General features: G+C 52.8%; 1 protein-coding gene across 3 annotated transcripts in view; it reads left to right on the top strand.

Moving 5' to 3' along the window:
* Window positions 1–23,646, top strand: part of SHB (SH2 domain containing adaptor protein B) — a 135,081-nt gene that overhangs the window by 44,265 nt on the left and 67,170 nt on the right. For all 3 annotated transcript variants that reach the window (XR_014296907.1, XM_082657114.1, XM_082657115.1), the window contains exon 2: window positions 4,996–5,116. Coding sequence is in view for 2 of the 3 variants with exons in the window: in XM_082657114.1 (XP_082513240.1) it covers window positions 4,996–5,116 (121 nt within the window). In the remaining variant the exon portion in view is untranslated. The remainder of the gene's footprint in view (window positions 1–4,995; window positions 5,117–23,646) is intronic.

Raw genomic sequence — 23,646 nt, forward strand, 5'->3', positions numbered from 1 at the left:
CTCAATCCGGGCCAGTCCTCAGGATTGCACAGAGGATGCCATTACTCCTGCGTCTCAGATTCTGGAGATGGACCAAGGCATGCTGGATCGTCTCTTACTCCAGTTAACCCCCAGGGAAGAAAGCAAGAGAGAGCTGCATTGAACACTGACTTCTTGCTTCACTTTAATGAACAAGGCTGAGAAACATCTGGGCAAAGTGGAACTCTAGAGTGGTATCGGGAGGCTTAGCTTTAGATTGGTGGGCGAGGGGGCTGGCTCTAACTTAGCCTTTCCCAAACTTTAATCATAAGAATCACCTGGGTTGCTTATAAAATATACAAGTTATTAGGGCTAGGAATCTGGTTTTTTTTAAACAAGTGTCATTCCTATCTTCAGGCAAGTTTGGGAAGCAGTTTATCTACTGTACCGAAAATAACCTGTGAAGAGGAGTGCTTTGGAAAAGTTTAGGTTTGCTTATAGTACGTTAATAAGTTTTTCTTGTTTGAAAAAATGTGCTAACATTACATACGAGTCTCCTTTTATTTTCCTTTCATCACCCAACTACCAGTCCTTCCCTCCTCCCAGAGGTGTCAGTTTGAAGTGTCTGTCTCCCCAGACGTTTTTGTTATTAAATAGAGATACAGGTTTTTGTTTAATTTTCATAAATAGGTATCATCTTTTTTTTGGGGGGGTGCCATGCCGCTCGGCCTGTGGGGTCTTAGTTCCTTGACCAGGGGTTGAACCCAGGCCCCCAGAAGTGAAAGCGCTGAGTCCTAACCACTGGACTGCCTGGGAATTCCCAATCATCTTGTATTTACCATTCTAGCCTGCTTTCTTCCACCCAAAGCTATGTCTCGGAGCACTATGTATAGAGCTATAGAGCGACTACTTTCCTTTTTTTAACCTGCTACATAATATCCCATAGTGTGAAACTGGCACGGTTTATTTAGCAATCCCCCTATTGATGGGCATAGCAGGTGCTTGCAGTTTCTCCTTATTACTTGCTCCAGTAAGCATCCTTGCCCATGTCTCCCTGTGCACATTTGGGAATAAATACTGAAATGTGAAATTGTTGGGTTAATCCATGTGCATTTTTGGATTTTAGTGGACGCTCCCAAAGTTATCTTTCACAGTGACTCTACCAATTTACCTTTCCACCCAGAGCCTATGGAGAGGAACCAGTTCTCAACGCAGGTGCCACTGTCTCACTAAAGCATATGGGCATGTGGCCAAGTGGAGACACCCACTTTCCACTTCCCTTTGGGGATAAATTGGAAGACTACCTCCTATCATGAAACTAAATCCCCAAGAAAAAACACCCAGGCCTCAGACTGCTGGAAGGGAGGGACCAGTTCCACCCAGCAGTGTATGCAAAGCAGCAAGGAGGCTTGTGGAGCTCCAGTCTGCAGCCAGCTCCCAGAGCCCTGTCAGAGAGGCGTCGGGTGTGCTGGAATTCTAGAATCCTCCAGCCTGCAATGGACCATGTACAAAAATGGGAGGTTGGAACAGGTCTCTCGAGGACACACCCCCAGCTCCCAGTTTCACTGCTTTATGAGCCTATAAATGTCCTTCAGGGCACTGGCTAACCTGGGGTCTCCAATTTTGTTTGACAGCAAGAAAAGGCCTGCCTGGGGTTTAGCCATAACCCTGCTTCATTTTTCAGAGATGGGCCGGTATGCCTATGCCAGGAGGCCAAGAAAGCAAAAGAAGGTGTGTTCTATGAGTTAGGTAGCCACACTCTGACAGCCCATCTTTCTGCTGCTCTGCTCCATGGTGGAATGGTGGGACCAGTGGCCTGGGTTCCCCCTCAGCTCTGCACCTGCCCTGTGTAAGGCAAGCAAGCCATCTGAAGGGTTCAGTGCCATGTTGGGTCTTTGCCAATCCAAGATCAAAATCAAGGAAGGCTTCTCATGTGTCCAAGTGGCCTGACCTGTGGAGGAGTCCTGGCTGGCTCCCTTTTGCTTGAATTGTTTAATTAGATTTAAGAGACTTGTCCGCTAACTGGGGCATTTTGAAGCAAAGCAAAAGCAACCCCCCCCCCCCCAGGAATCCAAGCCCACTCCTGGGCAAACTCTCGCTTCCTTTCTTTTAACTCAGAAAATCAACAGCCTTCACTCAAGCCCCCTGCCTGGCCATCCTGACTTACAGTGTCCCTGGGTCACACTACCCAGTCCTTGCACCTGAGGCCTGTGGCACATCGCACGGCACTGTGGTTAAACTCCCCACTCAACTCTCCTAACACCTGGTTAAATTTTTACTCCAAAAACCGGGACATGATTTTGTGAAAGGTCAGACAGCTCAGTGAGTGTTTGCTGAGTTTCACGTTGCTCAAACCTCAAATTCCCTCCCCTCTACCAACCTCACTTTGAAGTTTGAAAGGAAATTGATTAAATATACATTTTAGGAATCTTCCGATTTGCTTCTTAAACTAACAGAATTCTAAACTTTTTTTTTTTTTAAACGGAAGGATTTTCAACTGTCAGCAGGTATAACTGGAACCATATGTCAGCAGAGACCAAGAGCTTTTCCTGGTTTTAGGATTTGTAAATTCTTATTGAAACGGAAGTAAGCAGGGCAGGCAGCCGGAGGGCCCCCGTGACAGCCCACGCTCAGATCTCATTTTAATTAGAAAATACAGATAGCGCCTGCTGAACCGAAGGCCTCCCAGAGCTCCCATCCCAGGGCGAACAAAGATTTGGTTTACATCCTGCTAGCCTCTGTGTTTGCAAATCATAGAGCACTTCCGGGAGGAGCTGGAATGTTGATTTCTAGATTACGGAGATACTGCAGCCCAGCACCCTCCCCAGCTAATCCCCTCAAGTGATTTTGTTTTCTTGGGGAAATATTTGCTCCCTTCTTCATTGCAGAATAGACGGAGGGTGTTCATTCTGAAAAGAGACAGTAAGGAAGGCCGGGATGAGAGAAAAGAGATTAGATGTCATCCACAGCAGGTTCCTCATTTTCTCCTTTAGATTTCAGGCCCCTTGAACTCTGAGACCCAAAACCCTACATGCACTGGATTGGCATCTGAGCTGTTCTGTATGACAGTGGTTCACTTGTCTAATTTTCTCCCTAATGTGTTCTGCAAGTGGTAGAGTAGAAATGTCCTATGAAAGACATGGCGGGCCCTAGCGCTCCCTCTCCCCCATCTTTCCCTGTCTGGTGTCATTTGAGCTCAGTGAGTCTCCAGAAAGGCCACGATTACAGTGTCAGCATCTGGAAGCTCCCCTGCTGACACTGGAGCCTGACCCATGGCCACAGTGGAGCGGTGGCAGGGGGGCTGCACATGCTCAGACTGCGGGCGCTCCAGCCTTGGGTCTTCCACCGATAAGCCTGCTCTTCTTAGGGGAGCAGTGACTGCTATGTGCTATGCCTCCCGTCGGCCCTCCCGGCCACACGCCAGTGACAGGGCTGCGGGCATCACATTCCCGGCAACTGGAGGTCACTGGCTCCTGCTGCCAGGGTTGCTGCCACAAACTGCCATGACCCGGCAGACAAAGGGGGATTTTCCCTTCCCCTGGGTTTACAGGCCGCTCAAATGCTTTACATTCCAGGAGCTGGGAGAGAGTGGAGGCTCCTGTGGTTTCTAATTAACCCCACAATTTAAATAACAATTCATGAAACCCCAAGGGTTGAGAGAAAAGCTAACCTACCCCCTCCCGAGAAAGGCAGCTGGGTGGCCCTGGCTGGGAGGCTGAGGACTTGCCCTTTGCCAGATGTGTGACCAAAGGGGCAGAAGTCACAGTGAGTTTGTGGTGGAGCAAAGGGTGCATTGAAAGGGAACGGGTTTGGCGGGTTCCTGTCGTTTCCCCTCTGGTGAGAGTGCCTCTCCTGAAGGTTAGGTAGTCAGAAATGGGAGGAGGGCTTCCCCGGTGGCTCAGTGGTTGAGAGTCCGCCTGCCGATGCAGGGGACACGGGTTCGTGCCCCGTTCCGGGAAGATCCCACATACCGCGGAGCGGCTGGGCCCGTGAGCCATGACCGCTGAGCCTGCGCGTCCGGAGCCTGTGCTCCGCAACGGGAGAGGCCACAACAGTGAGAGGCCCGCGTACCGCAAAAAAAAAAAAAAAAAGAAATGGGAGGAAAAGTTGCTGTGTTTACTCTTAGCCTCCAACTGAGAAGTTTTACCCTTCTCCAGGGAAAATGTGGAACTTTGAAGTGTTCAAAACTCAGATTCTCACACTCTTAGGGGACTCCCCTGCTGTCCCCACTGCCTAGCCCCAGGTGACTGCTCTGTTTGTTGTGGAACTTTGCTGTTTTCTGGAATACAGACAAGAGAGGAGTCCAGGAAGGGCTCTGGGAGGCAGAGGGTCCAGCCAAGGTGCCCGCTCTGGACCTCAGTTTCCCCATCTGTTATGGAAGGGTCTTCTGATGTGTTGCTTCCAAGGCCCTCGCTGGCCTTGGCAGTCTATCCATTCATCCCTGAGCTGCTTTGGTGTTTTCACTGGGCCTGTCTGGGGACTCAGTCATCTCTGCAGAGCGTTGATCTCACCAGATTGTTGCCTGGTTACCCAAGGGATGGTTGTGTTCCAGATTTGGGGAAAATGGAACGCTGGACATAATTATCTCTAGGCAAGCTCTTCTATGCCTCAGCCAGCTCCAGGAGCATGTCAGCATTTCTAGGCTCTCTGCGAGCTCATTTCCAGCTTTCTTCTGTTTCCATTCCATTAAATCGAGCAAGTCACATTCCCCGAAGACACCTTCCAAGTTCTTGCCTCTGTGCTTCTGTACTGAGATGCCCTTCTGTCCTCACTTCACTGTGCCCGGAGCAGCCACCCTACATATGCAGGCTCAGCCCCCTCCCTTACGATGGAGCACTGCAGCATGGGCCCCTTGTCACCCCTGCAAGAATCAGAGTTCCCTGAGGGTGGGCACCAGCTCAGATTCCTGCCTCTGCCTCCTACTCCTTGCTCATCTGGCACAGGCTCAGTTTATATTTGTTGGAGAAAGCCTGGCTGTGAACAGAAGTGAAGTAGACAGCCACAGGTGGACTCACACGCTTGCCATCTTCCTTGCAGGTGACCATCGCCGATGACTACTCAGATCCCTTTGATGCCAAGAATGATCTGAAAAGCAAAGCGGGAAAGGGAGAGAGTGCTGGCTACATGGAGCCCTATGAGGCGCAGAGGATCATGACAGGTAAGCAGAGCCCTTGGCACAGAGACTTGCAACTCAGCAGGGAGGCAGACGGGCGCTGTGGTCACCACCAGCCTCCAGAGGTGAAGGTGTGTACTTTCAAGGTGGTGGTTGGGGGGCAGTGCCGTGTTGAATCTTTACCACAGTTTATCTGTTCGTGTTTCACCGACCTCAGGAAGAAACTGGCAGAGCACAGTGACAGTCCAGATACCAGGGTACCAAGTACAGTTAACCAAGATAGGGACTAAGAAGTACATGGGGAAGTGGGGGGGAAAGTTCTCTTAGAAATTTCAGATTAAAGAAAGATACAGCACTTGAGATGGAAAACTTAACTTGGAACTTCCTAGCAGCCAGGGCAGTAAAAGAAACAGCTGGGTCACCTTGCTTTTATTACTTAGTAGAAGGGGGCAGACTAGATCGTTAGGGACAGAATTATCCCTGGCCCCATACAAGAAAATCTTTATTTTAGGGCTGGAAGCAGCTTAAAGAGCCATGGTCTACGTGGCAGGTTTACAGGAAACACAGAGACTTTCCTCCTTTGGCTGTTTTCCTATTGGCCCTTGATGATAAAACCTGTCAGAGCAATGGTGTAGGGCTCAGGAGAATGTGGCCAGGTATGTGGTATCCTGGGGGCCTCTTTTTGCCAGGATGATGCTTGGAGCATCTCTAAAGAATGAGCAGTTATCAGATATCAGCCATCTCAACAGACCCCAGGCATGGGCGGATGGTAGGGAGATCACGGGCAGAGGAGAAGCCCCCCATGAACGTCCTCCTGGCTCAGGAGGATGGTCCAGGCACAGAAGAGCAGCTGTGTGGGTTGGCCCCCTCTGACCCTGCACAGGACAGTGATATGAGCAGAGTCACTACGTGCTGCAGAGCACAGGCGGGTAGCCCCCCGAATTTTGAGGCCTAGTGAGTTGGTGCCCTGTGTGTCTCAGGATTTGGGATTCAGGTGCCTCCTCCTGTGACTCTATTATTGTTTATTTGTGTTCATGTCTTTGAGCACTTTCTCTTGATTCCTTCTGAATTAGAAGGAAGAAGGGAGGGACTTCCCTGGCGGTCCAGTGGTTAAGACTCTACGCTTCCACTGCAGGGGTCGTGGGTTCGATCCCTGTTGGGGAACTAAGGTCCAGCATGTGGAGCGGCCAAAAAATGAAATAAAAATAAAATAAATATATTTTTTAAAAAAGAAGAAGGAGGAGGAGGAAGGGAAGAAACAGTTACTGAGCACTTAGTACATTCTGGGCCCGCGTTGAACGTTAGCTCTCGGTCTGCGGAGACCCTGTAGGATAATTGCTGAAGAATCTGGGTGTGAGTCCAGGCCCTGCTTCCAGGACTCTGCGTCATGCTCTTCCTGCTCATGGAAGGCAATTCTCTGGCCACCAGTGTGGCCTCCAGAACACCTGGCCACTTTGTGAAGGGCTGAGGCAGGAAGCAATTGACCAGAGGGACTTCGGCCAGCCTGCTGGAGGGCCACCTCTTGTGGCCGTTCCCATCTTTCTAGTCTCTCCTGGCAAAGCGGCCTCCATGGGCGGCAAGAACCCAAGAGCTGAGTATGTGTTTGGGGCCAGGGTCCCAAGGTGGGGAGCAGCCTGTTCTCTTCCAGCAACTCAGGAAAGCAGATCTGCTGGTGGAGTCTTCACCTCAGGCCTGTAGGAACACCCACTCCCGCCATCACGCCCCATCACCTCCACCCACGTGCCAGCACCCCCATCAGGCCCAGAGAAGCAGCCCCGAGCCCAGCTCAGCCCTGAGGGCCAGTGGTGGCAGCCGTGGCCCTGCGCCTCCCTGTAGCTTCCACTAGTCTTGCACTCAGCGGGCCTTGGCCTGGGTTAAAGGAGTGGTGGGTCCAGGAGTAACTTTGGGACACTGGCACATTCAGACATCAGGGCAGCAAAGGATCTTTGAGGTCATCCAAACCCAACAGCCTTATTTTACAGATGGGGAAACTGAGACTAGGAGGGAGAGGGACTTGCCCGAGGACACATAGTAAGTTGGAGGCGGACTGGCCAGCATGGCCTGTGCTCAGCAGGGCAGACTCTGGGGTTGGGTGCTGGAGGAGGTGTAATGTTGAGTTTGATGCCCAGGTATCCGGGCATGAGGAAATGGCAGGAGCTGTTGAGGCTGGAAGCCTCTGCCAGGTCCCAGGCTCCATACTGGGCCCCGTGACATATACACTCTTTAAACCTCACTGTGTCCCTGCAAAGGAGGTGTTGTCTTATTTCACAGGTGAGGGAGACTGTGAACAAGTCACTTCCCTGGGGTCACACCAGCAGAAGGGAGAGGCCCAGACCTGCATCTTTGGAACATGGGGGGCAGGGGGCTGAAGGGGATGGGTGGGAACATCTGCTGGGAGCCCAGACTTTGGGGAGGGTCCGCCACTGCTCAGTGTCTTTGGGGTGGAGCTGGGCCCCTCCTGGGTGCTGCCATGGACCCCAGCGGTAAGGAGCTGATTAACTGGGTGGAATTCTCCTGTGAGACTTTGACTTTTTAATGAGGCACACCCACGGGGGCCAGGTCCAAGGCAGGGCAGTGTGAGTTTGCTGGAAATCTGGTAGGATCTCAGGCATTCTGTCTCCAAAGAAGCATCCTTCTCTTTGCTGCTCTGTGCTTTCTTCCTACCTTGGAGATTATGCCCAAATTTACCCGTGTTTTTGTTTTTAAGGAAATACGTGATTAAACAGGACGTTTTCTGGGTGTAATGACCTTGCAGCAGCTCTCTTTGACTTGGAATTCTTTGTGTGTAACATCACCATCACCGCAGTGACTGATGGCAAGGATGGGGGCTGGGTTAGCCAGCACCATATAAATGTTCCAGGAAGTAGCTCACTGAGCTGCCACGAAGCTCCCGGGGGAGGGGGAGGTAACAGAGGTTGGTGCTGGGGATGGCAGTGGAGCAGGGGGTGTGGCACAGAACAAGTTATATTCAGCCTTTTAGGGGGACCATTTTTTTTGATGCTGTAACATTTATGTGTATGAGTACACGTAGCTTCTAGTAACGAGGCAGGCATCTTTGGTACGTAAGACTAATGCTGCCAGGGGAATTCCAGTGGTTAGGACTCCATGCTTTCACTGCCGAGGGCCAGGTTCAATCTAGTTGGGGAACTAAGATCCCACAAGCCTTGTGGCCAAAAAAAAAAAAAAAAAAAGAACAAAGGAAAAGAATAATGCTGCCAGGAAGAGCATGGCTTCCCTGCCTGAGATGGCGTGCATCTCTGTACTGGTTTGAAAGGAGACCAGACTGGAGTCAAGCAGATCTGGGAAGGCCAGTTGTCACCTAAGTGACCCCTGGGCCTCAGTTTCCCCCTGAGAAGCAGTAGCCTTGGAGTGGGCAGTCAACAGTACTTCTAGCTGCTTTTGTCTGTGAACTGGCCGTTTGACCCTGCGCAGCACATTCTGTGCCTCTGTTTTTCCCTGTTTAAGGAATGATGGGTCAATAATAACAGCAACAGCAGTGGAGGCCACTGCTAAGGTCTCTTGTACTTGTTTACAGCACTTGGTGTGAATTCTCATTGGATCTTCAGCGTCACTCTTCGAAGTGGAGGTGCCCATTTTACCAATAGACTGAGGCACAGAGAGACTAAGTAATTAGTCCAAGGCAACACAGCCGGGTAGTCAGTTGGGGGGCTGTCTAAGGCCCTGTTTAACTGCTACACAGGACTTCTCTCCAGGGCCCGTCCAGCCCTGGTGCACTCCCTGGAGCTTGGTCTTCAGACTCCCCAGCATGGCCGCCATGGCCTGTGATTAAGTGGTAAGGTTTTGTCCTCTGTGTCCTTGGCACCATGCAGCAGGTGGTGGGGAGCCTGTGGGAGGTGTGATTTTGTGAACAGAGAACTCGGCCCAGCCCATTGGCTGTAGCTAGGATGGAGGGCATGGAGAAGCATGCCTGTTTTTCTAGGGGCTCCTCTTAACCCTTCTCTCTGCCTTAACTTACCATCTCCCACAGACTCCCCTTTGTGTCAACCACAGGAATTAGGTTCTGGATCCAAAAGGGAGGCTCAGCTCTCCATGGAACCTCAGAACCCATGTATGCCTGGGCCTCATTTTCTGGCCTCATCACCTCTCTCACCTCAGCAGCAGCTCTGGAGATATTTCCTTAACACCCTAGGGCTCTATGGAACCCAGCTGGAAAGCTAGTGACCCAGTCCAAGCTTTCCTTTTTATAGGTAGGAAAACTGAGACTCAGAAAAGTCATGATCCTTTAGAGATTTTTTTTTTTTTAACACACTGATTAAATGTGAAGTTGTCTTGTGAGGCAGTGAGTTGCCCATCCCTAGAGACATCCAGGCAGAGGCAAGACAACCAGCACTGGGAGATGATATGAAGGTAGTTAAGTCTCAGATGTGTGGTTGGTTCAAGCTACCCCTGAGGTCTGTGTCAGTCCTGAGCTCCGAGATGTCATGATTCACTGTGTCCACCCCTATCATTAGACACCCAGGATCAGCCCCACGAAGGGAGCACCTGAGACCAACTCTGAATAGGAGAGGATCTGGTTAGGGCTGGCAGCTTCCTTTCTCAGTGCCAGCCTGACTCATGCCAACTGTGCAGTCCTGGTTCCGCTTTTCGTCTTTCTTGGCCCATCTCTTGAGGTCGGATTCTGGTTTTGGCTTTTTCCATGTGTGAATTGAAGAGGAAGGATCACACCACTTCTTGGTTTCCTTTCTGCTCCCTTGTCTATGTATTTGGCGTCCCCAGGCCAAACCTCCCACTGAGCCGATAGGTAGGCCACCTCTCTCCAAATCCCTGCTTAGCAGCCCATTCTTTCCTTCTTCCCGGAGACTTGATCCTGGGGCTTGAGGGCCCCTGTTGCACAGAGACCTGCTGATGTGGTGGGAAGGGTGCTGGGCTCCTTTTTTTTTTTCTTTTTTGGCCGGGCCACACGGCGTGTAGGATCTCAGTTCCCCGACCAGGGATCAAACCTGTACCCCCTGCATTGGAAGCTCAGAGTCTTAACCACTGGACTGCCAGGGAAGTCCAGGGTGCTGGGCTCTGAGTCAGGCTGACTTGGGTGACTGTGTGTGTCAGGATGCTTAGCTGGTTGGGGGCTGCTTTGTAAAATAGGGCACACAACACTGATGTGAGTCTTGGGTGGAGGAACAAACTTTGTACATGTGCTTGATATTATTGATATTGAGGGGCAGAGGGCCTGTTCGGTTCTTCACATGGTTTTCTGTGCTGTTGAATTCTCTGGCCAGTCCCTGTAGGGGCCCCTGCCCACTTGGAGGTGGGTGACAGGATACTGGAGTAGGTGGTTCCCCAGCCCCTCTGTGGTACCCTTGGTACCCTGGAGCCCTTGCTAAGCCCTGTTATGTTGGAATCTGGACCGTGTAACCTGGGCAAATAGTGCCCTGCCTTTAGCAATAATATCCATGCAACAGGGAGACAGGCATGGACCTGGGTGTCTGGTTGGTGCACAGAGGTGAGCAGGTGAATCTCCAGGAGTTCAGAGGAGAGACCACAGCTTCTAGTTTGGGCCATCCAAGTGGGGTGGGAGGTGGGAGTGGTGGGGATGAGAGCTGGGCCTGGCAACCAGGCAGAGGGAAGAGCTTGAGCAAAGGCATGGAGGTGTGGGAATTCTCTGCTGGAGAGGAGTGGAAGGAGATGAGGCTTTTGATAGGATCCTGATAGGAAAAGCACATGGGGCAAGAGCTTGTAAAGTCGGATTGTATCATGAGACCCTAGTTAGCCTAAAGGTACAGAATATTTCTCACCTGGGATCCTTCTTCCCCAGGCCTTCAGCCCCAGGAATTCTCAGAGGTACCCAAGGTGGTGCTGGTGACAAGGACTGTGGTAGTTTGTTTTTTCAGAGGGCTTTCCTCTCTGCCAGGCACTGCTCCAAACACTTTCCACGATTAGCTCATTTAATCCTCCCAAGGAGCCTGTGAGGTATAGGTACTACTATCATCCCCATTTTATAGATGAGAATACTGAGTCTCAGAAAGGTTAAGTAAGCAGTAAAACCAGGAAAAGCAGCGCCATCTGGAGCCCTTGCCTTCAGCTGAAACACTATCACATCCATCCTGGACTCCCAGAGGGTCTGCAGAAATAACTGGAATTTTACAGTTACTTAGGCATCATTTTTAGGTGTGACTCTCACCCCCCCTGCCCCCTCCCTGTCCTATATAAAATTGTTCAAAGTGTCATCTCACAGGATGAATCATATAAGTATTAATTGAAAGCATTTTCATATAATTTTTAATATGTAAGCAATTACGCATTAAAAAGTCCTTAGCATGTTTTTATTATTAAATCAACTTTATAGCACAATAAGAGGAAATTAAAAGAAAGCCATTTCACACACAGCCCCACTGCCCTGGCGTGGCTGTTTTCCTTGCTTAAGACTTGCCTTCTGCCCTCTTAAGCTCCATGTGCTTATAGGCACGCTCCAGGTAAAACCAGTCACCTATTTTTAAGGCAGGGGGTGGAGGCATCCTTTTGTATCTTCTCTTCCTCTGGCATGGCCTATTCTAGCAGCAACATACTTTCCTTCCAAGAGAATGGTGGTTATGTACCACGTTCAAGTCTCTGTATTCCAGTGGTGGCCTGTTTCAGGAGGAAGGAAGCAGGAAATGTGGATTCTAGCCCTGGCTCTGCCCTGGTCTGCTGTGTGACCTGAGGCAGGTTGCTTCCCCCCTCTGGGCCTCAGCTCCCTCATCTGAAAAATCAGATTCTGCCTTCTTTCCTGGGCTCCATGAGGATCTTTATAAGCACCTAGGTTCCCCGCTTCTGTGGTCACATTGGGCTTCTCCAGCTGTCCTGGTCAGGACTGCACCTTCCCCCACCCCACCCACACCCACTTCCACTTGGCACCAGCCCAGGTCTTGCCAGACTGTGAGGAAGAGCTGGCTCTGGCACCATCCCAGGAGCGTGCATGCTGCCCTCTGCTCTCAGGGCAGACAGGGCTGGGAGCTGCAGGTCTGCACCCTCTGAACAGCCAGCATCCAGAGGCCTTTCCTGGAGCTGCTATTCTTGAATTCCAGAATAAAAGCCCCAAAGACCCGCAAATGCTGCTCAGAGAAGGGGCCCTCTTGAGTCCTGACTGGCCATTAGAGAGGTCACCTCCAGCCACCCTACCTGAGATTTCTGCCTTCCTCGCATGTTGACTGTCATCTCTGCCCTCCTGGCTCAAGGCAGCATTGTTGTTGGTTTTTTTAATTGAAGTATAGTTGATTTACAACGTGTGAATTTCCGCTGTACAGTAAAGTGATTCAGTTATACATATATATACATTCTTTTTAAAATATTCCTTTCCATTATGATTTATCACAAGATATTGAATATAATTCCCTGTGCTATACAGTAGGACCTTGTTGTTTATCCATTCTATATATAATAGTTTGAGGCAGCACTGTTTTCCTGTCCTTTTGGTGGTGGGAAAGTAGAGGGCCTTTCTGTCTGGGCCCGGAGCCCAGGCCCTTCCAGCTCCACAGTGCCGGTGGACTCTGCTCCCAGAATGTCCATGCACTCGCCTCTCTTCCTCACCTGGCCGGCTCTGCCGCCCTGCTACCCGAACAGTCTCCGCACCCTTCATTCCCCTCCCCCTCTGCAGGCCCCGTGCTCCTCCCTGGCCTGCCTGCTCTCCAAGTCGCCTCAGGCTTCAGCCTGTCCCGGGGGTCACAGCTCTCCGCCGGCTGGGGGATGTCAGGCTGGAGCTGTCCCTGAAGAGCAGTCTTTCTGTCTTGCATCCTCTTTCCACTTGAGGCCCAGAGAGGGGTACAAGCTGGCCAGAGTCACACAGCAGCAAGCCACAGAGCGGGTCTCCTGACTTCTAACATAGGGCTCCTGGTCTGGTTTTGAAATGGAAACCTGCCCTTGCCCACTCCTGCCTGACAGATAGAAGGCTCGGTCATGGACTGTGCATAGGTCCCTGGCTGGTCTATCATTTACCAGAATGACTTACCTACTGGACAGGAAGGAGATAATCAAGTGTAAATAGATTTTGTATTAGTCACCCGATGACTTTCCTGTTCTTGAGAAAGCACAGCTCACACACACACCCAGCAGTGCTTTACCTGCTGAGCTCCAGGCCCAGGGAGGCCCAGTGGGGAGGGGAACTACAGAGGAAGACAGCAGGAAGCCCAGGTTCCCATGGTGACCGGTGAGCCCACACTGGCAGTTGCTTCCTATTCTCTCACCCCACATGCCCCTTGCCCTTTTGACCCTTGACACTGAGCTTGTTCAGCTTTTCAGGAAAGTTGCGACAGGACTGGGACAGGCCACGGAAAGCTGACAGTCATTGACAGCATTCCTGCTGTGTGCCAGACCTCGGTCCCTGCCCTCCAGGTGCCCCCTGGCGCATAGGGAAGGTTGACAAGGACCCAGACAAACACGGATGTCTGTAGTAGAAAACAGCCCAGGCAGAGTGATACCAGAAAGAGAACAGAGGAAGGGGTGCCAGGGGTCCTGAAGACCAGTGTGGGCTGTGCAGAGAGCGGGTATTGAGCAGAGCCACACTTGACGTCTTGACCCAAAGTGGCCTTCCCATCAAGGCCTTCCCTGGCCACTTAACTTCCATTTCAACCCATCCCCAACGCTTCTCACCCCCCTTCTCTGCTTGGTTTTGTTCCTTAACTCTGCTCACTATTTAGCATACTATATATTTTACTCACACTTTATCTGTTTATAGTCTGTCTGCCACTAAGGTGTGGGTTTCACAGGGGCAGAAATGTCTGCTTTGTTCCTGCTGTAGCCTCAGTAGCTAAAGTAGTATGTGGCACAAAGTAGGGGCTCAGTAAACAGTTGTTAAATTCATGAGGCTATTAATTAATTCCAGGGACCCGGGGCTGGTAGACAGATTTGCTGGGGCCCCCTCGGGAGCCCAGAGACATGCCATCCTCCTCTGAAAAATGCCAGATCTGGAAAGTCTGAGTTTAACCAGTTGCTAAATGGGCGGAAAGGTAGAGCAGGAGCTGGCTTGTTCTCTGGGTGGGAGTTGGGTGGGAGTCGGGCAGGAGACCTTTGGTGCCTTGCTCCGTCTTGGAGATCAGTTCTGTCTCCATGCTGGTGGGCTACCTGAGGTCTCTGGTTGTGCCTGCTCTCTCTGTTCCCTCCCTGGCCGAGAGCTTCTTGAAGGAGAGGACTGGGTCTTACCCATCCTCATGTCTCCTCTGGGCCCAGTACATATTTACTAGTTGAATGAATGAGCCCAGGAATACAAGTCTATGTGGAGAATAAATAAACGAAAAGGAAGCAAACAGTAAACAACTACCTGCTATAAGCAACTTTTTCCATTTGCCAAGACACAGTTGTCTGAAGTCACAGGGCCTTAGTCAGGGAGCAAAGTGTGACGCGTATGTCCATTGGATGGGTGTTTGCAAGAGTCCACTGTGTGTTGGCCCCGTTCTGTGCTCTAGGGGTTGAGCAGTGAACAAAGCAGAGTCCTTGTTCTTGTGAAGCTTTCGCCGTGGGTACAGGATCAAAGGGGAGTGTTACGTAACTGTGATTCCCGTAAGCTCATTTCTGGGAACTCTGGTACTGAGAGGTCTGTATCCCAGACACTCTGCAGCCTCTGGTCACTTCAGCTCAAGGGCTTTCTCAAAGTCAAGGGCAGATTGGAGGCTTGTCCCCAGAGCCCTGACCACCTTCAGGAGGGCAGGATGGTCTCAGTGCTGTCTTCGGGGTTTGAGGGGCACAGCTTTGGCCCAGTGGCTGCCTGCCATGTTCCTCTCTCGGCCTCAGTGCAGGAGCACAGACTCTGGGGGTTGTCATGGATTTTCCCAGAGGAGCAAGCACCATCCTGTGCGCTGGCACCAGCCTCACGGGGGTGAGGGCCCAGACCCCGGGAACGCAGCCCCTAACTCCTCTCTCTCTCCTGACAGCTGTGAGAGAAACGGGCATCCTCCCAAAGGTGGAAATGAAGGAACGGGAATGTGAAATAGAGGAGCTCACCTCCCCATCCCTGTCTCTTGCCCTTTAGAATTCCAGAGAGACATTAAAAGATCTGAAGGCACAGAAACTGATGGAAATGCCTGTCCAAAAGTAGACTCAGGTCAATTGGCAGCAAAGTTTCTGGCATCCTCTGCCCACCCACCAGCGCGCCTCGTGTGTGGGCAGAGCGTGGAGGCTGCGGGGGACGCCACCCATCCTGAGCAGGTTAGGAAGTTGTTTAGGACGTTGTGCCGCCTGGGTGCGTAGGATGGACTAGAGCAGAGAGAAGCAAGAGGCAGCGAGACTGGTTCTGTGGTTCTGTGGCTACGACAGTCATCCGGGCCAGGGGACTGAGGCCGGAGCCAGGGCTGTGGCTGAGGGGTGCTGCAGGTGGGAGCAGGTGGGTAGGGCAGAAGAGCTTGCCAGCCTTGGGGTGCAGTTGGTGAGAAGGAGGGAGGAGCTGGGACCCTGGTGAGTGGGAGGTTGAGAGTGTCAGTTACCCGATGGGGACTGTCCTATCCAAGAAGGGGAGGAAGGTTCTTGTGGGGGGATTGAGTGGGTTCGGATGTGGCACCATTGCATTCATGTGTTCAGAGGAGGGCCCCAGGGGAGAGGAGCTGGTTTGCAGGGGCTGCCCAAGCAGACTGCCCGCCATAGTTTCTGCCCCACCAGAAGCCTGAAGAGGGAGATTTAGTGATTTGCCCCACACCCTATTATTTGACCAATTAATTAGTACCCTCCTCTAACTGGCACTCAGCTTGGCTTTCTGTAAGTTTGTAGCTATGACAGAGGGCTGTATTTAAAGGGCCCTTTTGTAGATTATGCCGGGAATCTCCCTAAGGCTCTGGGAGGAAGCAGTGTCATTATTTCCATTTTGCAGATGAGAAAGCTGAGTCATGGAGGCTAACTGGAACTGTGCCGAATTCCAGGCCCCCTCTCCCTGCAGGGTCAGTGCCTGGCCGCGCGAGAGAAGGTGCTGGGTAACAGCGGGTTCGCGTTTTTTTGATGAAGGCTTTCTGTCTAAGGGGTAACAGGTGCCTGAGGTCCAGTCCTCCTCTTCTTCCTCCTCCTGGCTAGTGCTGCCTTTCAGCTCTTTCACCTGGCTTAGTCTGTGTTTTGGGGGGTTTTTTGTTTGTTTTTTTTTTTTGCGGTACGAAGGCCTCTCACTGTTGTGGCCTCTCCTGTTGCGGAGCACAGGCTCCGGATGCGCAGGCTCAGCGGCCATGGCTCACGGGCCCAGCCACCCCATGGCATGTGGGATCTTCCCGGACCGGGGCACGAACCTGTGTCCCCTGCATCGGCAGGCAGACTCTCAATCACTGCGCCACCAGGGAAGCCCAGTCTGTGTGTTTTAATGTGGTATTCTGCCTCCTTTTTGGTCCTTTTCCAAAACTGGCAGTGTGACCATCATAAATAAACAAAATGCCTTTTTGCTCTCCCTTCTAGAATGCAGGCTTCTAATTGTACCTGGCAACCAAAAAAGTGATGCACTGGAGAAGGGGTCACCTTCTGGGGCCCGAGCCTTCCTGTGGGTCCTCCCTGGTCTGGTTCCGCAGTAGCTCTTTGTGCAATCTCACTGGTACAGCGCTTACCACATTGCTTTGTAATTTATCTGCTGGGTTGGGGCCCCCCTGGAGGACAGGGACCACAGGGCTTGGAACCCTTGCCCTCAGACTGTCAGCACCCGGTGCTTGAGATATTGGCCCAGAACTTTCCGGTAAAGAATGTCCCCAGGTCAGAATGTGCTGGTTTTGGTGGAGTGTTGTGAAATGATTGGTAAACTCTTCCCCCAAGGTTAGAGCTTTCAGGTCTCGAGTTGAGTCACGAGTCCCCAGTCGGCTCACCCCTCCACCCTGGCCAGCGGGTCCCCCTCTCCCTCTCGCTGATCCTGGGCTCAGCTTACTGCCTGTGCCTCTGTAGGTTCACTCCCATCACCAGGCCTCAGGTCTCCATGCAGGGACTGGCATGTACACTCGTGTCCCTATGAGCCCCAACCACAGAGCGCTCCAGATTGGGCGTCCTTTCAAGTCTGCGCTGTCCTTGTCACCCTCCCTTGGCCCTTGGTGTCACCAGCTGCCCCTCCCCCCCGCCAGCCGGGTGCCCAAGTGTCTGAGCCCTCGTCTCCCTCACATGACCAGCCTTCCTCATGCCTTTCCTCAGCACCAGCATCCCGCCTGCCGAAGCTGGGACACCTCTGGCCTGACCCAGCTGATCTTCCCAGCCAGCAGGCCCGGCACAGTGCCAGGTAGGGGAGAGTCTGCTCCTGTCCGTCTCTTCTTTACTGGGTTCCAACTCGGTGCCTTTGCTCACGCTCTTCCTTCCCTTCCAGCCCCAGCTCAGGGTCGCCTTCCCTCGAAGCCCTTCCATCCCCACCAACCAGCCTCTTTCAAAGTCAGCATCCAGTCAGGAACCCTGCCCTGCAGAGCTCCCTGTTTCCATTTTACTGGTGAGGAAGCTGGAGCAACTGCCAGGGACCATGAAGAGGATTTCTGGCATCCTGGGAACTGTGTTCCCAAGGCCAGGCAGGGGCAGGTCAGGTGGTCAGTGGGGTAGGGGAAGGACCCTGGGCTGAGGATGGTGGAGACAGGGACAGCAGCTGTAGGGTCAGACTGGATGGATCGATGGGTGCCAGCTCCCACCCTCCTCAGGGACAAAAAGCAGAAACCTGAAGGGGGGCGGGTGTCACTCCAGCAGCAACTTCACAACTCAGCAGAACTGCAAACAGCCAGTGGGCGACAGCGCCCCTCTGCCCACTCCACCCCCACCTTCCTTGGCCTCTTCTAGGGCCTTATTCCCATTCGCTAGCTCAGAGCTGCTTCCTTGGAGTCTGCGAGGGAAAGAGTTAATGCTGGGCCCTGCTTCTCCTGGGGTGGTTGGAGTGTGGGGAGTGTGGTGCCAGAGCAGGTAAGATAGAGGAGGGGCAGCCCCGCCCTTCCAGGTGAAGCTGAGGAGGGGGCTTTGTCCAGCATCTGTTGAGCCTCAGTTGGGCTGGGCGTTTGGAGCACACCTGGGCCTGCCCCCTGGAAGGCCATTCCAGTGGGAGGTGGCACGTGCTGTGGACCTGCTTCAGTGGTTGAGGAGGTGTGGGCATAGAAGTGAGTACCTGGGGGCTGTGGGAGAGGGCACAGACTGGTCTGCTTGGGTTGGTGGGGCGTGGGTTAGAACAGACTCCTCCACCTGGTGACTGGGCTGGGAAGGGTGGTGGGAGCAGAGGCGGTGAGGGGCGAGGCCCAGCCCCATGTGCCAGGGAGGCCTGGGAGGAGCTGCAGGACTGTCCCGACAGACCCCAAGGAGGCCCCAGTGTTTTGCTGAGGAGGCCTCAGAATTGTGAAAAGCACCCACCCAGGGCAGTCACCTAGGCTGCTGGCTCACCCACCTCTGCTCAGTCCTCCTCACCCCACCCCCAGCTCAGCCTAGGCTTTCATGCAAAGGAACCTTGTTGAATTGAGCCTCAGAGAAAATCCGGCAATGTTTTCATTATTTTGATAATTCACACCCAGAAAGTAGGAGGTAGGGTTTGTTTGTTATTAATACACTCAGCCCGTTTGACCCCTAGACTTGAAACTAATTTTCATCTGGACCAAGATGTGCTGTAAATCCCAAGGATCCCAGTGCTAATGAAAAGCTCCAGGTGGCCCTTTGGGCCCCTGCCCCACGCCCTGCCTCAGTCCTGAACATTCGCAGGAGAAGGGCGGAATCTCCTGGGCTGAGACCGAGGAATCGCCTTTGGTTTCATGAAACCCTCAGGCTTCACAGCTTCCCAGGGATTTGGTGCCCAGTCCTGGAGTCCGCAGGAAGTAGTGCTTCATCTGAAATCTGCCGTCAGTTTTTAGCTGCTTTTGACCTGAACTGTGTGTGGTGCTGTTTGAAAAACTTGAACTCGGGTGTTAAAACCTTTCCCCTCTCTGGAAATCATAGTTCCTAGAGTGAGGGTTTTAGAGCTGTGCTAGACTTAGGGACTGTCTGGTCCTCCCTCGTTTTACAGGTGAAGAAACAGAAAGCCTTCGGGGTGGGGTAGGGCTGCCACTGAGTGGTGGATAGATGAGGTCCCAGTCCAGGGTTCCTTCCAGTCCCCACAGTGTTGTTTGGTAAGTGATCCAAGGCCTCGTGAAGCCGGTGTCCCCTTGTTTCTGGGGAGTTCCTTACCATAAATGACCCATCTTCCCTCCTTCGTGCATCCCCTCAGCCTTTGCAGTGGCCGGCACCCGTGGGAGGTGTTGCCTCTGTCCAGTCTTGGGGGAGAATGAAACTTCTCGCCCCCCACCCCTGCCTTCCTCTGCTGGAGCCCCATCTAAGTCAGTCCTTCACTCCGCCTCTGGGGCCCCGTCTGCAGGCAGTGATGTCTCTTCCTTCTCTGGGACTCAAGAGTCTACAAGGAAAACATCTTTGTTTCAGGAAATCTGTGGGTCTTTGGAATATTTCTAATTAATATTGTCAGATTAGTTGGCCTTTCTCTCATTTTCTTCCAGGACCTTGGCTATCAGTTATACACATGGAGTGATTGCCGTAAAAGTTTACATTTACTTTTCCTTTTACTGATTATAAAGTGCTTTTTTAGACATTATCTCATTTCATCTTCAGAATGACCCTGGAGGCAGCCCAGTTATTCTCGTTGTTGAGACAGAGAAACTGCAAACTAGGGAGTAGGGGCAGCCCACACAGAGTCACCCAGCAGCAGGGCCAGCACGTGCGCTCAAGTCTCAGGGTGCCAGGTCCCGTGTTCACCTGCTGTATCACATCAGGCCCTGTCCCTGCCCCTTTCCTTCACTGACTGGAGCCTGTGCTCTGAGCTACATCCTACGGGACAGGTCATGGGAGTTAAAGACAGTCACAGCCACTCCTGCCCTTCAGAGCTCACCTCTTATCTACAGAGGCCTCAGCGGGGAAGTGTGGGTGACCTGCTGTGTGCGCAAGTCAGCATTCAGACTCGTTGACGGACGCTGGGGGAGAGAGCTCTGCGTGCCGGCGAGTGCATGGCCTCCAGGGGCACCAACCTGGGTTCCCTCTGGAGCCAGCCGGCCCTCCTTCCCGCTCTCACGTCAGGGGCTGCCTGTCAGCCCCGTGTCCCCCGGCCACACCCGGTCTCATCCTGCAGTGAGGCGGGACTGCAGAGGACCCAGCTCTCCTGGATGAGGCTTCCAGGTCAAACCGTCCAAAGGGCTGGGCCTACAGGAGCCACCCAAAGCTAAAGGACAGGGCTGCCCAGGGCCTCCCCATCCACAGAGAGCCCGTGTGTTTTCACACACAGGGTGAGGGGAGGCACAGTCGTGTCTGGAAAGAGCCCTGGGTTTGACGCTAGACGCGGAGCTATAATTATCATCTTTTATTACACGACAGTGCCTCTGCCAGGGAGACGTGCTGGCCGATTATCTCCTCTCCTGACAAGGGTGGTTCCATCTCCCTTTATAAGTACTGACATAAACAGCACACATGCACTTGAGATTTCAAAATTATGAAAGGCCCATTCAGAGTCGCCTACCAAGGACCCCTGGCTTCTTTTCCCAGAGAAAGGGGCCAGCCAGGTGGAAGCCATACAAGTGCTTTCTTGCCGGCTGCTGAAAAAGAATGCCCGCTTACCTCTGCGTGGCCTTGATCTTCAACACTAGAAGAAAAGAACACACCTTTTTCCCGATGCTTAAAAAAAGAAGAATAGTAGAAAACCACGTAACAATAGCCGTTGTGTTTGTGTTGATGTCCTGAACACATCCATGCTCCTCGATTCTCACACCACCCTGGGAAGGTAGACAGGGCACATGGTGTTATCCCCGTTATGTAGCTGGGGAGATGAAGGCTCAGAGAGGTTAAGGCACTTTCCTGAAATCACACAAGAAACCAGGACTGGAGCCCAATACCTGACCATAAGCCGGGCTTCCACACACACGGGGCAGTTTCTATGGTTCATTTTGGGAGCTCCCTCAACCCCTGATGCTCTGGGGCTCCGTGTTGCAGGTAAAGCCATTCTGGCCCAGGGTATCTTGCACATTATAGGGCTCTGATGAGGGGAGCCCCCAGAGACTTTGGAGGGCAAATCATGCTAGAGTCCCCAGGTGGACAGATTAGCCCCGTGTTGCAGACGGAATCCTGCCTGGCCTCAGAGCAGGTCCACCAGGGCAGGAGCACTCAGTGCAGGAGACATGGAGGCTCCGTGGAACACCCGCCCAACTCTCTGCCCCCGGCCCTGTTCTCTGGGCAGCCAAGAGGCCCCTCACCCCAGCCTGTCTGTAAAACATGAGGAATGTCAGTCCAGCACCCTGCCCACCACCCTGGGTCAGGGTGAGGGGCAAGCTGCCCTGAAGATGTGAGTTCAGGGCCTTCCAACGTCAGTTTGTGTCATAGTCACATGGGGAGGTGGGTGTACTGTGTTGCAAATGCAGATTCATAGGCCGCACTCCTTATAGGCTCACTGGGGCCCAGGAATCTGAATTTTAATAGCTGGCTCCATGACTCTGGGACAGATGGTCCCATGGTTTGAGAGGCCCTGCTTTAGCCTGGGGTCTCCTTCAATGCCTGGCCCTCTGGTCTGGTCTGCCAGCAGCATCGCACTCCCTGACTTCTTGCCTCACTCTCTTTCTACCTCCACTGCAGGGGCGTGGACATCCATTCTGGTGTCTCCTTGACATCCCTCTCTGCAAATCCTGAGCACCGGGGTCTGCAGAGAGGAGCAGAAACCCCTGCTCTGGGAGTGGGCAGTGTCGGGGGCCCAGTCTTGCAAGCTTATCTTGTTAGCTTCACAGCTGTGATCTTATAGTGAGAATCTTGTAAATCTTTGAGTGGCCAGATAGAATAAGGCCAGGGTGGAGGGTGTGTTATGGTTTGGGGGAGGAATCGTGAACTGAAGGACTCTGGAGCTCATCCCAGCACCGCTGACTCCTGGTTTGAGTGTGGGCAAGGCGCTGCCCCTCGGGGTCTCATTTTCCCCATCTCTAAAGTCAAAGCTTCGACCTGATCCTGAGGTGACTTAAGTGCTGATCTCCTCTGGTCGTGGCAGTAGCAGCAATAAGACACACTAGAAGCTCACAGATCCCACTGGGCCCTAAGGACATGATCCCCACACACACACAGAAGCCCTCCCGGGCACTGCCTGCTGGGCTGCAGCCTTTGTTTGCTTGTCACCAGTCATGATCAGACCTTCGCACGCCCTGTTTCACTCCGTGTCAGCAGCTTCCACTCAGCACCCTGGAAACCTGTTTGTGAGCCGAAGCCACACTGGAGACCCTGGGGGATGTCTTTCAGAGAAGCCTGCTTCTAAATGGAGAAAATTTCACCATGCCCACTTAAAAAAATTTTTTTTTAAATATATATTTTAAAGGGCTGTCATTTTTGCATGTGCGTCATCCCAGTAAAGAGGAAGAGCATTTGAGCCCCTGGGTACCCTGTGTCCCTGCAGCACATGTCATTCCCCTCTGAAGAGGGCAGCTCTCAGAGAGGGGAGGGAAGTGTCGAGGACCAAGCGAGGGGCCACGAGCCAACCTCCCCTCTCACCCCTCCCAGATCCCTCCTTCTTGCTCTCACCAGATGATTTCCCCAGACGCGGCCTGACAGTGTTACTCCCCTGCCCATAGACCTTCACTGAGCCCCACAGACCCAGGTGCAGACTTTCCAGGCCTTCCTCAAGCCACGCCTCCCTCTGCGCCCCACTCAGGGACCCCGGGCTCCAGGCAACACCTGCAACACCTCCCTGCTCTCCTGTGTCAGTTCTCACCATAACCTCCTTCTCCCAGGAGCCTTCCCCAAGCTCCTTGCTCCCACAGGACTCACATAATGCTTCTCATTCCTCTTTTCCTGTTCCTGCTTCTGAGTTCTGAGTGAGCCTCTCTCTCCTCCAGCAGCCTGGACAGGGCCCGAGTCATTCCCCAGAGTCTAGCGTGGTGCCCGGCACTTGGGAAGAGCTTGTTGAAACGGGATGAAAACAGGCCTTTCCTCCACATGCGTCTGAGCCTTGCCTTTGAAGTTGGTTTAATGGCTGCAAACGTAATAATCAGTTGGGATGTTGGATCTCCTGTTTGTCCCTGAAAAATGAGCACTCACACACAAATAATGATTTTGAGGCTGTCAGAGCTCATGCTCTCCTGAATGTGAAAACAGACGATGCAGAGACAGTTGGCCTCACCCTGGTGGGAGATGTCGCGGGTCTCTGGAGTGTCTGTGGTTCGGGGGAGTTTACAGTTTATGGAGCTGTTTGTGGTCGGGGAGTCCAGGCCAGCGGGGTAACAGTCTGGTCTGACCCCGGCCCTAGTGATTCGCCCCTGCCAGTGAGCTGCCGGCTGCTGGTCACTGGTGCCTTGGAATCATATCTCTGAGATCTCAGAGCAACAGGAACAGGGAGGTAAGCGGGGTGTCACTTTACAAGGGAAAGAAGCTCTGCCCCAGCAAGATGCAGCAAGTGCCCGTCACACGGCTTGCCTGCCTCCCAGCTCTATCAGCTTTGTTATACCCCGTGGGAACCAGGAGCCAGGAGGAAACATGGCTCCTGTTGTCCCCACCCCCATTTCAGGGCCCTCTGTCCTTCAGTGGGGTCCTGCCCGACCTCAGGTGTCCACAGCCCTGTTTTCCATTCTCCCACTTGCCCTTGTCACACAGTGAGAAGCTCCTGTCCACCCTAGACACCCTGACCATCAGCCTTGGGCTAGAGGAGCAGGGCCTCAGTGTCCATCTCTCTTTCCTGT

This window comes from Grampus griseus (assembly GCF_964374135.1).
Source record: "Grampus griseus genome assembly, chromosome: 6".
Taxonomy (NCBI): domain Eukaryota; kingdom Metazoa; phylum Chordata; class Mammalia; order Artiodactyla; family Delphinidae; genus Grampus; species Grampus griseus.